We start from the raw sequence: 13,448 nt of genomic DNA, 5'->3' as shown, positions 1-13,448 counted from the left end.
ACCGTTCCACCGAGTTGAGGTCACCGCCTACGTTGTTGTCGCCGCCCACAGCGTACAGCTTGCCGTCGAGCACAGCCACGCCGACCAAATCACGCGCCAACGCCATCGGCGCCACTGCCTCCCACGCATCTAGCGCCGGGTCGTACCGCTCGACCGAGCTGAGCCAGCCGCCGCCGAGGCCGCTACGCCCGCCCACAGCATACAGCTTGCCGTCGAGCACCGCCGCGGCGTGACCAGTCCGAGCCGTCCCCATCGGCGCCACCGCCTCCCACGCACCCACCGCAGGGTCGTACCGCTCGACCGAGCTGAGCCAGCCGCCGCCGCCGCTACGCCCGCCCGCCGCGTAGAGCTTGCCATCGAGCACCGCCATGCGCACCCCCCTGCGCCCCGTTGGCATTGGAGCCACAGCCTCCTCCTCCCACTCATTCGTTGACGGGTCGTACCGCTCCAGCGAGTTGATGAGGCGTCCGTTGCCGTCTTTGCCGCCGAACACGAGCAGGCGCGGCCTCTCGCGCTTCGTCAGCGTCTCCTTCCAGCCGCGGCGCCACGCGCGGCACGTCCCCTTGACGGCGTGCTCCTTGGTCGGCAGCTGGGCGAGGATGTGCGGGGCGAGGTCCGGCGAGAGGAGGACCTCGGAGAGGATCCACTCGGGCTGCTCCACGAGCCGTGCGGCGTGCTCCTCCGCCACGCGCACCGCGGCGTCGCTCCAGAGAGGCGCCTGCTCGTCGATGAAGGCGAGCAGCTGCTCTTGCGAAGCGCCCGAGAGGCGGGCGCTCATGCGGTGGGCGGCCATATGCACCACGTGTATATGTGTCTCACAGCGCGGCGACTGGACACGGCGCATCTTTTCTTCTTTTCGCGGCGTTTTTCTTTTCTTTTTTCACTGCCTGGCCCGGGCGCCGCTTCCCACCGCGTGTGCTGCAGCTGCCTCCACACGGCCCGACGTCGCTCGTGCGCAATGGCCGCCAGCTCGAGCGCAGGGCCAATCAGCGCTGACTTTGAGAACGAGATGGACGAGGAGGAGCTGGCGGCGCTGCGGCAGCGCGAGCACCGCCGCAAGGCGGAGCCGATGTCGCTGCAGGAGAAGCTGGCGCAGCAGCAGCAGGAGCGCGAGCGGGACAAGCCCGTCTTCATGAACAAGAAGGAGCGGGACGAGTCGCGGGCGGCGGTCGAGGCGGAGGAGAAGGAGCTGCAGTCACTCATGGACGAGGCGGAGCGCGAGCAGCGGCAGGCGTACATGCAGAAGGTGCGGGACGCGCTCCGGGAGCAGCGCGAGCAGGAGCGGATGTCGCGGACGGCGCAGGCGACGCGCGCGGTGGAGAAGAAGGAGGAGGCCAAGACCAAGGAGGAGATCGCGCGCGAGAAGGAGCTGCAGCAGATCAAGAATGCCTACCTCGGCGTCAAAAAGGAGAAGAAGAAGGCGGCAAAGATCAGCGAGAAGTTCCGCTTCGCCTTCGACTGGGGCGCGGAGGAGGACACCTCCGCCGACCTCAACCCGCTCTACGACAAGAAGCACGAGGCGCTCCTCCTCTTCGGGCGAGCAGCTCTTTCTGTTTTCGCCGACGCGCCGTCCCGGACATCTCCGCGCGAGCCGTCTTTCTTTTTTACGTAGGCGCGGGTTGCGCGCCGGGATCGACCGGCGCGAGCAGCTCTCGCGGCGCGACGAGGCGCTGACGCAGAGACACCGCAGCCTCGCGCCGCCGGGGGGTGCACCGCCGCCGCCGCCGCCGCCGTTGCCCGGGGGCGCGCCGCCGCCGCCGCCGCTGCCGCCAGCTGGCGGCGTGCCGTTTCCGCCGCCGCCGCCGCCGCCGGGAGGGTACCCGGGCGGGTACCCGGGCGGGTACCCGGGCGGGTACCCGGGCGGGTACCCGGGCGGGTACCCGGGCGGGTACCCGGGCGGCGGCGGGCCGTCGGGCGAGATGGAGATTGTCGCGGGTGCGCCCCCCCCCCCTTCCTCCCCCCCCCTTTCCCTTTTCTCGGAGGTGCCCCACCCCTTTGCGGCGAGAGGCAGCCGAGATCAGCCGAGGCCGTCCGCGGCGTAGGCGCGTCGAGCAGCCTGGAGGAGAAGCTGCGCATGATGAACTCGAAGACACACATGGACAAGAAGATCGCAAAGTACGAGAACTCGAAGCACTATTCGGAGATCGAGGACATCAGCCGTATGACGGAGCGGCAGTGGCGCATCTTCCGCGAGGACAACGAGATCGCGACCAAGGGCAACATGCGCCACCCGGCCACTGGAGAGGTCATCAAGCCGTTCCGCTTCTGGAGGGAGTCTGGGCTACCGCCGGAGATCCTCGCGGCCATCCGAAAGGCGGGGTACGAGAAGCCGTCGGCCATCCAGATGATGGCTATCCCGCTCGGGCTCGCCGTCAAGGACGTGATCGGCGTCGCAAAGACCGGCTCCGGCAAGACGTGCGCCTTCGTGCTGCCGATGCTCGTCTACGTCCTCCGCCAGCCGCCAATCACGCGCGAGACGGCGCCCGACGGCCCACTCGCGCTCATCATGGCGCCGACGCGCGAGCTGGTCCAGCAGATCGAGGACGAGGCGCGCAAGTTTTGCGGCGAGCTCAAGATCCGCGTCTACTCCATCGTCGGCGGCATGTCCATCGAGGAGCAGGGCTTCATCGCCAACCAGGGCGTGGAGGTGATGGTCGCGACGCCGGGCCGGCTGAACGACGCGCTCGACCGGCGGTACCTCGTGCTCAACCAGTGCAACTACGTGGTGCTCGACGAGGCGGACCGGATGATCTCCCCACATCTCCCCACATCTCCCCATATCTCCCCATATCTCCCCATATCTCCCCATATCTGCCCGCTCACAGGCGGACCGGATGATCGACATGGGCTTCGAGCCGCAGGTGAACGCCGTGCTCGCGGCAATGCCCACCTCCAACCTCAAGCCCGACGACGAGTCTGCGCTCATCGACCTGTCGGGCGACACTAAGTACCGGCAGGTGCCTCCGGCCCCCGTGGTGGGTTCGGGTACCGTGGGGTAGGGGAGGGTGGGTTCGGGTACCGTGGGGTAGGGGAGGGTGGGTTCGGGTACCGTGGGGTAGGGGAGGGCAGTCCCTCCCGCCCCCTGGCGAGTCGAGGCACACGCACGCTCTCTCGAGGTCTCTGGGAGCAGAGCCCCGGCGAATGGGCGCACCTCCCCGTATCTCCCCATCCCTCCCCACCCCTCCCGGCAGACCTACATGTTCTCGGCGACGATGCCGCCGTCGGTGGAGCGGATCGCGAAGAACTACCTGCGGCAGCCCGCCTTTGTGTACGTCGGCGACCAGAGCTCCTCCAAGGCCAACATCACGCAGCACGTCGAGATGCTCAAGGAGAACAAGAAGAAGGACAAGCTGCTTGAGCTGCTGCAAAACGGGCCGCCGCCGCCCATCATCATCTTTTGCAACGGCGAGCGGGCCCCCCCCCCCCCCCCCCCCGGGGCCCGGCCCGGGCCACCCCCCCCCCCCCCCTTCCGTGCTCCCCTCGCCTCCCCCCCGCCGCTGACCCCCCCGTCCGCCCCTCCGTCCGCCTGCCGCACCCGCAGGCAAGCGCGGCTGCGACGTGCTCTCTCGCTCGCTCGACAAGATGGGCTACCCGACCGCCGTTATCCACTCGGGCAAGGACCAGGCGACGCGCGAGATCGCGCGAGATCGCACTCTCCCTGCAATCTCCCAGGGTTCACCTTCCCTTGGGGTGCGGGGATCCCGGGCCACTCCGGCCCCGAACCCAAGGACCAATTGCGAGTGTCTTGTGAGTTTGTGTGTCTGTGTGTGTCGCTCCAGTGTGGCCGTCATCTCCTTGTCCCGCGTCCCCACCCAGCACCGCGCAAGTGTCCGGTCCGGGCCTGTGGCTGCTCTTCCCCTCTCTATCGGGCTGTGTGACGGCCCAGCTGGCGGGGGAGCCTTGTGTGTGTGTGTGTGTGTGTGCCTATGTGTCCAGCCGGAGCCAGGCTGCTCTTCAGCTCATCACTTCCTTCCCAGGCGACGCGCGAGCTCGCGATCGAGGGCTTCAAGTCGGGCGAGTTTGAGATTCTGGTGGCGACCGACATCGCGGGGCGCGGCATCGACATCCAGGGCGTCGAGCACGTCATCAACTACGACATGCCGAAGGCGGCCTCGACACACCCGCGACTCACACACCCGCGACTCACACACCCGCGACTCACACACCCGCGACTCACACACCCGCGACTCACACACCCGCGACTCACACACCCGCGACTCACACACCCGGGACCGCCTCCGAGACACCTCCGAGGCACCTTCCACCGCTCTCCGCACGCGCCACGCACCTCTGCGCCTTTTCGCTCTCGCACCTCGCACCTCCACGCCCAGCACACCCACAGCACACCCTCAGCACACCCACAGCACACCCGCAGCACACCCGCAGCACACCCGCAGCACACCCGCAGCACACCCGCAGCACACCCGCAGCACACCCGCAGCAGAGACGCGTCGCCGCCCTGCACGCAGGACATCGAGAGCTACACGCACCGCATCGGCCGCACGGGCCGCGCCGGCCGCAAGGGCGTCGCCACAACCTTCGTCACGGGCGAGGGCATCGAGGAGAACGTGCTCTACGACCTCAAGGTCATGCTTACCTCGTGCAAGCAGCCGGTGCCGCCCGAGCTGGACAGGCACCCGGCCGCCATTCCAAAGGTTGGCTCCCCCGCCGCCTGGCCGACCCCACCGTCCCAACCTCCATCCTCCCCAGAGAGAGAGAGACAGACAGACAGACAGACAGACAGACAGACAGACAGACGGACGGACGGACGGACGGACAGACAGAGACAGAAAGAGAGTCAAATCCACCGCTCCCTCTTCCCCGACTCGCTCCACCCATCACCACCTCCTCCTCCCCCTCCTCCCGCCCCTCCTCCATCTCCCCCTCCTCCCGCCCCTCCTCCACCCCTACCCAGCCCCCCAACTTCCTTTCCAAAGTCATAGCATAGACTGGCTTGGCAGCTCTACCCCGCTCGCGACACTGCGTGCCTTCGCCCGCGCCTCACCGCCCCGCTCCCCGCCCCGCGCACGCGCAGGAGCAGCGCGAGTACCGCAAGGCACACCCAAAGATCATCGAAGCGAAGAAGTAGATCGCGGTCGAGACGTCGGCTTCCGAGGCCTCTCTCACGAAGGAGCAGGTTGTGGCAAGAGGGAGAGGGCCCGACTGGCAACTGCCAGCTCGCAGGTGAGATGCCTGCGCGCGGCCGGGCGTGTGTTTTGCTCGAGGTGCTTGTACGCAGAGGTGTATGATAGCCTCCTGCCTGATCGCAGCATGGGTGCATGAATACAATCTTTGGAGAGACTCATAATCACAATCACTCACCCGCGGGCAGGTGCGTCGGAGCACTTGGCGCACTGTTGACCACTTGGAGCACTTGGAGTGCAGTCACTTGATTGATTGATCTGGGAAGGCGAAAGTCACTAGGGATGTGGGCGAGCGGACGGTACACCGCCACCACACAGGGATTTTAAGAAGGGGGGTGTGGTGCGCTAGCCGTCGCCCACCCTTGGGCATCTGTCTCTTCCTATCTCTCTTCGCAGTCCCTCTCCGATTTTCGCTGCAACCTTCATGCCACCCCTCGCGGTCTTCCCACTCTCGTCGTTCTCTCTCTTGTCGCTTCTACCTCTGTCGCTTCGCTCCCCTCTGCCTCATTCTGTGACGACGCCGCTGCCTGCCGATCCCTTGCTCTCGCCTCTCGGCGTAACTCTGCCCTCCTCGCGGCATATCCTGGCCCCTCGAGTTTATCGAGCTCTCCTCGCGCAAGGATGACTCTTCTGACGCCCACCGCAATCATTTGCCGCCCAATCATATCATTGCTCAGGTCCACTCTCTCTTCGGACACTTGTACCTCCACGGCTGATGCTGGCGCTGGGGTCCCTTTTGGGTGCATCGTGACAGTTGACGACGGGATTACCACTGGGTCCTCCTCGAGATCGTCTTCCCCGGCTTCCTCCCGTTCTGCTCTTCGCTCGGTACGTTCGGCGTGGCTCACCCTCCATGCCGTGAACAGGCGCTTTATCCACCCTATATTCTTCTCTCGTTCCTCTGCCCTTGCCTTGGTCTTGTCGTTGTTTCGCATCCATGTCAGTATGGCGATCGAAGCTGCCTTCCCCACTACCTGTTCCTGTAGTTCTCTCGTCACCTCTCCTGCGAGCTCCCCTCTCTTTCTTTCGGGTATGGAGTCCGTGAGTGCCGGCAGCGTGCCGGCAATCACGGGCGCTAATTTATCGTACTCCTCTTCGGCGAGCGCTCCGAATCTAGAGCCCATTGCCTTTAAGGAGGCTGCCCTCGCGCGTCTCAGGAATGTGGCGGTGTCTTTTGAGTCAGGCGCCTCCCGTTCGACTCTTGCTGTCGCCCTCGCTGTGTGTTTGTCAAGCTTCCGCATAAAGAGGCGCGCCTCTTCCTTGTTCCCAGCGCAGTTGCCGCTCAGTATGTGGAGAAAAGACCGCCCGTCGTTTAGTTGCAGCCACCGACTTTGGCCCCACCTATGGTCCGACACATCTAAAGTGGAAGGGTGGGGTAGGGGAGAAGTACTCTTGAGGGAAACATTGGACCGTCAGGCCCCGCGGGGACTGGCCAGCCCGACTAACACAACCTTCAGGAACACCATTTTGCGGTCCTGAGCGGCCGTCTCGGAGCAGAAGCTTCCCTGCCTCCTTGCCCGAAAGGAAGAGAGAGGAGCTCGCAGGAGAGGTGACGAGTGAACTACAGGTAGTGGGGAAGGCAGCCTCGATTGCCGTACAGACATGGGTGCGAAACAACGACCAAGGCACGGGCAGAGGAGAGAGAGAAGAATATAGGGTGGATAAAGCGCCTGTTCACGGCATGGAGGGTGAGACACGCTGAACGTACTGAACGTGGAGCCGAACGGAAGGAAGCCGGGGAAGACGACTCCGAGGAGGACGACACTACAGTGGTAATCTCGTCGTCAGCTGTCACGACGCCTCACATGTGGATTTGGTTTCTCATTTGTGTCCAGATTTGCTGCCCGTGGCGAGCGCGAGCCCGATGCACGCCTCTTCTCGAGGCTGTCTTGGCTGGGCGAACGTCGTTGTCGCCCTGCTGGCAGCGGCGCCATCGGCGCAGGCCTTCCGTCCGTGCCCAGCGCCTCTCCGTTCTTCCTCGCTGGCGCCACTCCGCTCTTCGATCGCACACCACATCAGTCGGCCAGGGCAGGCGGAGGCCGAGCGGCCACACTCGAGGATCCAGGAGGCTCCGCGCATGCGCCTCAGCGGCGGAGGCTTCGGCGGCGGCGGCGGCGGGCTCAGCAGCCTCGTCGGCCCAATAATCTTTGTCTCGCTCGTGGCCAGCGGTGCCCTGGGGTGGCTGTTTAACGGGTTGCTCTTCCTCTCGCTCGTGCCGCTCGTGGTTGGGCCGCTGATCTCGTGGTACATCTCCTCCAATCTGATCGAGGGCGCGTGCCCCGAATGCGGAGCGCCGGTGCAGGTGCTCAAAGGGCAGAGCGGCACCTGCTTCAGCTGCGGCTCAAGCTTTAGCGACGACAGGGACGCGTCGACCGGCGTCTTCACTCGGCAAGGCGCGGCGTCGTCGAGCTGGTTCGGCGAGGGCGGCGCCTCAGAGGACGGCGTGGTGGAGGTGGACGTGATCGTAGACGATGACTGAGGGCTCTCTCTTGAGAGACTGAGAGCCGTGTCTCGGCGGAGTAGGAGAGATTGGTCCGGAATCTGCGTTACAGCAAAAGTATCCTTCGGGGCTTGTCGTTGTGGCGGGCCCGGCTCGCTCTCGAGAGAGAGCCCAGAGCCCAGCCCCACTCTCGACCCTGACTCTCGAGGCGCCGCGTCTCAAAACGCTACAAACAAGAAATTCTAAGAAGAAACAACTCGTCGCGTCTCTCGCGAGTCGCGTCTCAGGGCGTAGCTAGGGCGAGCCCGCGCGTCTCGCGTCGAGATTATATAGCTTATAGGACCCCGCTTGTCGAGACGCCCTCTCTATCTAGCATAATGGACCATGGGTTGATCGCGTTCGTGGTCACGAGGCTTTTTGAGTTTATTTGGCGCATGTCCATATACGGTTTATCGTTTTTGTGCGTACACGGCACAAACCCTGGTGCGTGAGCTAATCCTGAGCAACAATAAGCGACTGTACCACGGAGCACAGAGCGCAGCAGACAGGACGGCGGCGACGGCGGACATGGCAGAGACGATCGGTGTGAAACAAAGGGCGGCGGGGGGGCGGGGATGGAGGGCGGTACTAGCGACGGGGATGGTGACGGTGACGGTGGCGAGGGAGGGGAAGGGGGTCCATTAACACCAGACAGCGAGAGGTGTCGAGGGATGTCGAGGGGTGTCGAGTTGGTCGAGTTGGCATGGGGTGTCGAGGTGTCGAGTTGGTGTCGAGGTTTGGTGTCGAGGTGTCGAGGCCAGGGCTCAGCCGGCGCCGGGCGCGGCCAGCGCGCGGCGCGAAACCGCTTTTTTGGCAAAGTTTTCGGGAAATTGGGTTTTGGAGATGTGTCGTGTGAGAGTGGTGGGGCAATCTCCAAAATCACATGAACATGCACATGCTCATGTGCTTGTGCATCGATTATCGTGGTCTGCGATCCGATATGGCATGAGCGGGCCACCCACTCCCACTCGAGAGAGGCTGCGAGAGTGTGCATGTCGGCGCGGGTGCGCGCGCCGCTCTCGCGTCGGTGGTGTTTTTTTGCGCTTCGGCGGCGCTGCGCATGTAAACGGGGTGTTGAGCCCACAAGGCATGTCAGTCACTTACACACATACAAGCACAAACTAGATGTATAGATAGGAGCCGCGCGCCACTGGCACTGCGCGCCGGAGAGGGACATGGGTCGACCGCTGCGCGCTCATCCCTGCCCCACCACCGCCGCCTCGCCTGCTTTGCGCTCCTGGAAGGCGCCGGGGTCCGGCTCGCCCGGCGTGCGCTCGATGCCCCAGTTGACGTAGTCGGGCGACTCGGACGCGCGGTACTCCTCAATCAGCTCGTGCAGCACGTCCCGCGACTCGTCAAACTCCGAGAGGTCGTCGGCGAAGATGGGCAGCTTGCGGTAGTTGTCGAGGAAGGCGTCGCGCTTGCGCAGCTTGTCGTACTGCTGCGCGATCCGCGCAAACAGGTCGCGGATCGACGTGTGGTTGGCGAGCATCAGTCCCGAGACGCGGTGCGGCGACTTGACGTACGGCGAGCGGCGCGAGAGGGCGACCTGTATGCTTGCCGGCCCCCAAGGGATGAAGGAACACAGCTGCCGCTCGCGGATGCGTTGCAGCGACTTGTGCACCTGTGTTGGGTCCACCTCGCCCTGGATGATGTCGAGGATGGAGATGTAGCAGCCGCGGTCCTTGCGCGTCGAGCACGACACCATGATGTTCTTGGTCTGCAGCAGCCGGCGCATCACGTCCATCACCGACGTCTTGCGCACCGCGAGCGGGTTGGCCTCGCCCCCGAGGTGGTCGAAGGAGAGCGGCGTGTAGCCAGTCATCAGAAAGTGGAGGCGGGGCGTGGGGATAAGGGACGAGACGAGGCCGATCATGTCGTTGTTCATGTAGCCCGGGAAGCGCAGCGTGTTGGTCGACGCAGCCATCACCGTGGACACGAGCTGGTTGATCTGCTCGACGGACGGGTTTGGCACGTGCAGCCGCTCTGTCGCGATGCGGTTCAGCGCCGTGTTGTCGAGGACGACCACCGCGTCGGCGTTGAGGGTGAGCCGCTTCAGTGTGAGCAGGGAGTTGTACGGCTGCACGACGACGTCGGACGCGTCGGTGGACTGGTTAGGGAAGACGGAGTACGTCTGGATGAGCTTCTTCGGGAAGTGGTCGTTGAGCCGCTCGAGCAGGAAGGAGCCGAGGCCGGAGCCGGTGCCGCCGGCGATAGAGTGGCACATCATGAAGCCTTCGAGGGACTCGGACCCGTCCGCCTCGCTGCGGCGTTGGGGGGCGGGGGGCGGGGGGGGCGGGTCTCGGAGGTGTCTCGGAGGTGCCTCGGAGGTGCCTCGGAGGTGTCTCGGAGGTGCCTCGGAGGTGTCTCGGAGGTGCCTCTGAGGTGTCTCGGAGGTGCCTCGGAGGTGCCTGCCTCGCTGCTCTGGGGTGTGCGCGCCGCGTTTCTCAGAGGCACGTTCGCAAATGAGTCTGGGAAGGCTCTCGGAAGGCTCTCGGAAGGCTCTCGGAAGGCTCTCGGAAGGCTCTCGGAAGGGTCTCGGAAGGCTCTCGGAAGGCTCTCGGAAGGCTCTCGGAAGGGTCTCGGAAGGCTCTCGGAAGGCTCTCGGAAGGCTCTCGGAAGGCTCTCGGAGGAGTCACCGGTCGATCATCTCGAGGATCTCCTCCTGCACCGACCCGCCAATCGTGTAGCCCGCCGCCTGCGGGGCGGCGGCGGAGGGGCGGCGGTGGAGGCGGCGGCGAGGTGGTGGCGGTGGAGCGAGGTGGTGGCGGTGGAGGCGGCGGCGAGGAGGCGGCGGTGGAGACGGCGGCGAGGTGGTGGCGGTGGAGCGAGGTGGTGGCGGTGGAGGCGGCGGCGAGGTGGTGGCGGCGAGGTGGTGGCGGTGGAGGCGGCGGCGAGGAGGCGGCGGTGGAGACGGCGGCGAGGTGGTGGCGGTGGAGGCGGCGGCGAGGCGGCGGCGGTGGAGGCGGCGGCGAGGAGGCGGCGGTGGAGGCGGCGGCGGCGAGGAGGCGGCGGTGGAGGCGGCGGTGGAGGCGGCGGCGAGGAGGCGGCGGTGGAGGCGGCGGCGAGGAGGCGGCGGCGAGGAGGCGGCGGTGGAGGCGGCGGCGAGGAGGCGGCGGCGAGGAGGCGGCGGTGGAGGCGGCGGCGAGGAGGCGGCGGTGGAGGCGGCGGTGGAGGCGGCGGCGAGGAGGCGGCGGTGGAGGCGGCGGTGGAGGCGGCGGCGAGGAGGCGGCGGTGGAGGCGGCGGTGGAGCCGCAACTCACCCAGTTGTTGCCGGCGCCGCCTCCTTCAGGGTGAGAGAAGATGTTCTCTTGGTTGAAGAGGCGCGGCAGCGTCTGCTGCACGTGCGAGAGCACGCGCGGCTCGAGGTCGATCAGCAGCGACCGAGGGATGTACCTAAGCCGCGGAAGAAACACACGCGAGGCGGGTCGGAGGCGAGAACGACCCGGAGGGAGCGTTGCGCCGTTCGTGGTGGCTGCGTGTGCGATCGCCGTGCGGGCGGGTCGCGGCGCCGGGGCAGGATGAATGGGCGGGGGGCGCTCGAGGAGGGGAGGAGGCAGGCGCGGGAGGGAGGCAGTGGCGGAGGCGGCGGCGGCGCGCGCACTGCTCATCGTCGGCCTGGTAGAAGAAGACGTCCTTGCGATCACCTCCCTGGGATGGGCGGGCAAGGTCGGAATGGCCTCAGCGCCCGTGCGCAGTGCGCTCACCCGCTGGATCCGCTGCTCTGCTGCTGCGTGCGGGCGCTTGCTCGGCGCCTGAGTGGCAAAGTCCTCGAGCCGGCCATCCATGGAGATGCCGTGCTCGAGGCACAGCTGCTTCCAGAACTCCATCCCGATCTGGTTGCCGCATTGGCCCACTTGCAGCGTGATGATCTCGCGCGGCATTGCTCGCGCGCTCACAACCGCCCGCCCAAAAATAAGAATTCTGCCGCCAAGCCTCTCAAAAATAAGAAAATCCGCCGCGACAAGCGCCCAGTAAAAAAACAAAAATTGTGTTTGTCCTCCGCGAAATCGCCAAGCACACCGCCGCCGCCCGCCCGCCTCCTCGACCTCCCCAGGGAGCTTCTCGTGCGCGTCGTTCACCTTTTGTGTCGCGCACACGGGCCCGGGCAATGTGTCATGAGATGGTGTGGTGGTGGTGGAGCGCACGTGGTTGTGCGACCGTCCCTATCTAGATATGTGCGGGGAGCTTCGTAAAAAGCGCCAAAAAACGAATTGTTTTTGCTTGGGCGGCCTCCATGCTGAAATTCTGCAAAAACCTGGGTGGGGCTGGCTGCGTGGGCCCCCACCACCGGACTCCGTCGGGTTCGCGTCTCCCTACCCGCTGAGGGGAGCGCAGTGTTCCCTGTGTCTGTGTCTGTGTCCCTGTCGTGTCGTGTGTGTCGTGTGTAACTCTCGCACTGCTCTGTCTTAGCTCTCGCCACAGGCTCAGCCTCGCCTCTCCGCCCGCACGCTCGACGCACACGACAGAACCCGGACGACGTGCGTTTTTGCTTCTCTACAAAACACGCACACCCACGCCCGCCCCAGTCAGCGGACCCAGCGCCATCGAGAACAAAGACTTTGGCGAGCCAACGTCGCAGCCGAGAGATAAATTCTCCGCAAGAGAGCCTAGCCGCTAGCGGTGCAGAGCGCGAACTCGCCGTACTGAGCCTAGCGCAGCGCGAACACGCCGTCTGAGCCTAGCGCAGCGCGAACTCGCTCCTGTTCAGAGCTGCGCATTTTTTTGAGCGCCGTGCTGAGCTCGTCGGACTCTCGGCTAATCTTGCGGTGCCCCCCTGCCTCGTCGCCCATGACCGTCGCCCTCTTCCTCTCGGCCGCCGTCGCCTTGACCCCGGGCCCTGCGCTTCGCACCACGCCGGCCGTCCGCCCTGCCGTCGCGCCGGCGCTCCTCGCCGCTGCCTCGGATGAGTCTGACAAGGCGATCGTGTCCAAGCCGGTCGCCATCGCGATCGCGGCCATCGCCATCGGCGGCGGCGCCGTGTACGGCCCGGCCATCGTCAACAACCCGATCATGCAGAAGGCGGCCAAGAAGGCCATCGGCGGCGGCCTCTCTGGCGCCATCGCCGGCGTGGTTCAGGTCCTGGCGCTGATGTGGATGCGCACGGTGAGCCCTTCCCCACCACCACCAACCGCCGCCGCCCTTCTGTCGCAGCCGCCCCGCCGCCCCGCCGCCCCGCCGCCCCGCCGCCCCGCCGCCCCGCCGCCCCGCCGCCCCGCCGCCCCATATTGAGCGCGCAGATCCCGCCGCCGCCCGCCCGCCACGCACGCACGGCCGACAGACCCGCCTCCCACCTGCCCCGCCGCCTCACCGCGCGCACCGGCGCGCCGCAGACGATGAACTACCAGTACCGCTACGGCTCGGGCACGCTGACCGCGATGAAGGCGCTCTACGCCGAGGGCGGCATCGCCCGCTTCTACCAGGGCGTGCAGTTTGCCATCTTCCAGACGCCGCTCTCGCGCTTTGGCGACACGGCGGCAAACACGGGCATGATGGAGCTGTTTGCGGCGATGGCGTGGGGGGCCAACGTGCCGATCGCCGTCAAGACCGGCTGCGCCTCCGCGGCGGGATCGCTCTGGCGCATCTTGATCACCCCTCTCGACACGCTCAAGACGACGTTGCAGGCGGGCGAGAGGCGGCGAGAGCGAGAGAGGAGGAGGAGAGGAGGAGGAGGGGAGACGCGCGCGCGCACGCGCACGCGCACCCACGCACGCACGCACGCACGCACGCACGCACATTCGTACACACACACACACACGCGCGCGCGCACGCGGCGGCCTCCGACGCCCCGTCCTCAGCCCCCCCTCATCCCCCCCAACCCCCCC

At 66.2% G+C, this 13,448-nt stretch overlaps 4 protein-coding genes across 4 annotated transcripts in view; 3 read left to right on the top strand and 1 right to left on the bottom strand.

The window, feature by feature from the left end:
* Positions 1-958: 958 nt before the first annotated feature.
* Positions 959-5,419, top strand: EMIHUDRAFT_453778 (hypothetical protein; the record flags this gene model as incomplete). Its single annotated transcript, XM_005757254.1, has 9 exons — positions 959-1,569; positions 1,613-1,935; positions 2,043-2,737; positions 2,826-2,957; positions 3,192-3,405; positions 3,542-3,636; positions 3,990-4,106; positions 4,470-4,655; positions 5,036-5,419. 9 exons carry the CDS (start codon positions 959-961, stop codon positions 5,087-5,089), a joined length of 2,427 nt encoding a protein of 808 aa, XP_005757311.1. The 3' UTR covers positions 5,090-5,419.
* Positions 5,420-7,008: 1,589 nt separating this feature from the next.
* Positions 7,009-7,623, top strand: EMIHUDRAFT_220681 (hypothetical protein; the record flags this gene model as incomplete). Its single annotated transcript, XM_005757253.1, has 2 exons — positions 7,009-7,097; positions 7,311-7,623. 2 exons carry the CDS (start codon positions 7,009-7,011, stop codon positions 7,621-7,623), a joined length of 402 nt encoding a protein of 133 aa, XP_005757310.1.
* Positions 7,624-8,818: 1,195 nt separating this feature from the next.
* Positions 8,819-11,507, bottom strand: EMIHUDRAFT_69058 (alpha-tubulin; the record flags this gene model as incomplete). The annotated part of the gene is made up of 5 exons (XM_005757252.1): positions 8,819-9,887; positions 10,263-10,321; positions 10,887-11,019; positions 11,228-11,274; positions 11,331-11,507. 5 exons carry the CDS (start codon positions 11,505-11,507, stop codon positions 8,819-8,821), a joined length of 1,485 nt encoding a protein of 494 aa, XP_005757309.1.
* An 873-nt stretch (positions 11,508-12,380) lies between these two features.
* EMIHUDRAFT_360139 (hypothetical protein) overlaps positions 12,381-13,448 on the top strand; it is a 3,616-nt gene continuing 2,548 nt past the window's right edge. Inside the window, exons 1-2 of the mRNA XM_005757251.1 lie at positions 12,381-12,729; positions 12,957-13,247. Of these exons, the coding sequence (XP_005757308.1) occupies positions 12,415-12,729; positions 12,957-13,247 (606 nt within the window). The 5' untranslated portion in view covers positions 12,381-12,414. The remainder of the gene's footprint in view (positions 12,730-12,956; positions 13,248-13,448) is intronic.

The sequence above is a fragment of the Emiliania huxleyi genome (assembly GCF_000372725.1).
Source record: "Emiliania huxleyi CCMP1516 unplaced genomic scaffold EMIHUscaffold_92, whole genome shotgun sequence".
Taxonomy (NCBI): domain Eukaryota; phylum Haptophyta; order Isochrysidales; family Noelaerhabdaceae; genus Emiliania; species Emiliania huxleyi.
The sequence above is the reverse complement of the archived record's forward strand: the minus strand, read 5'-3'. Positions and strand labels throughout refer to the sequence as shown.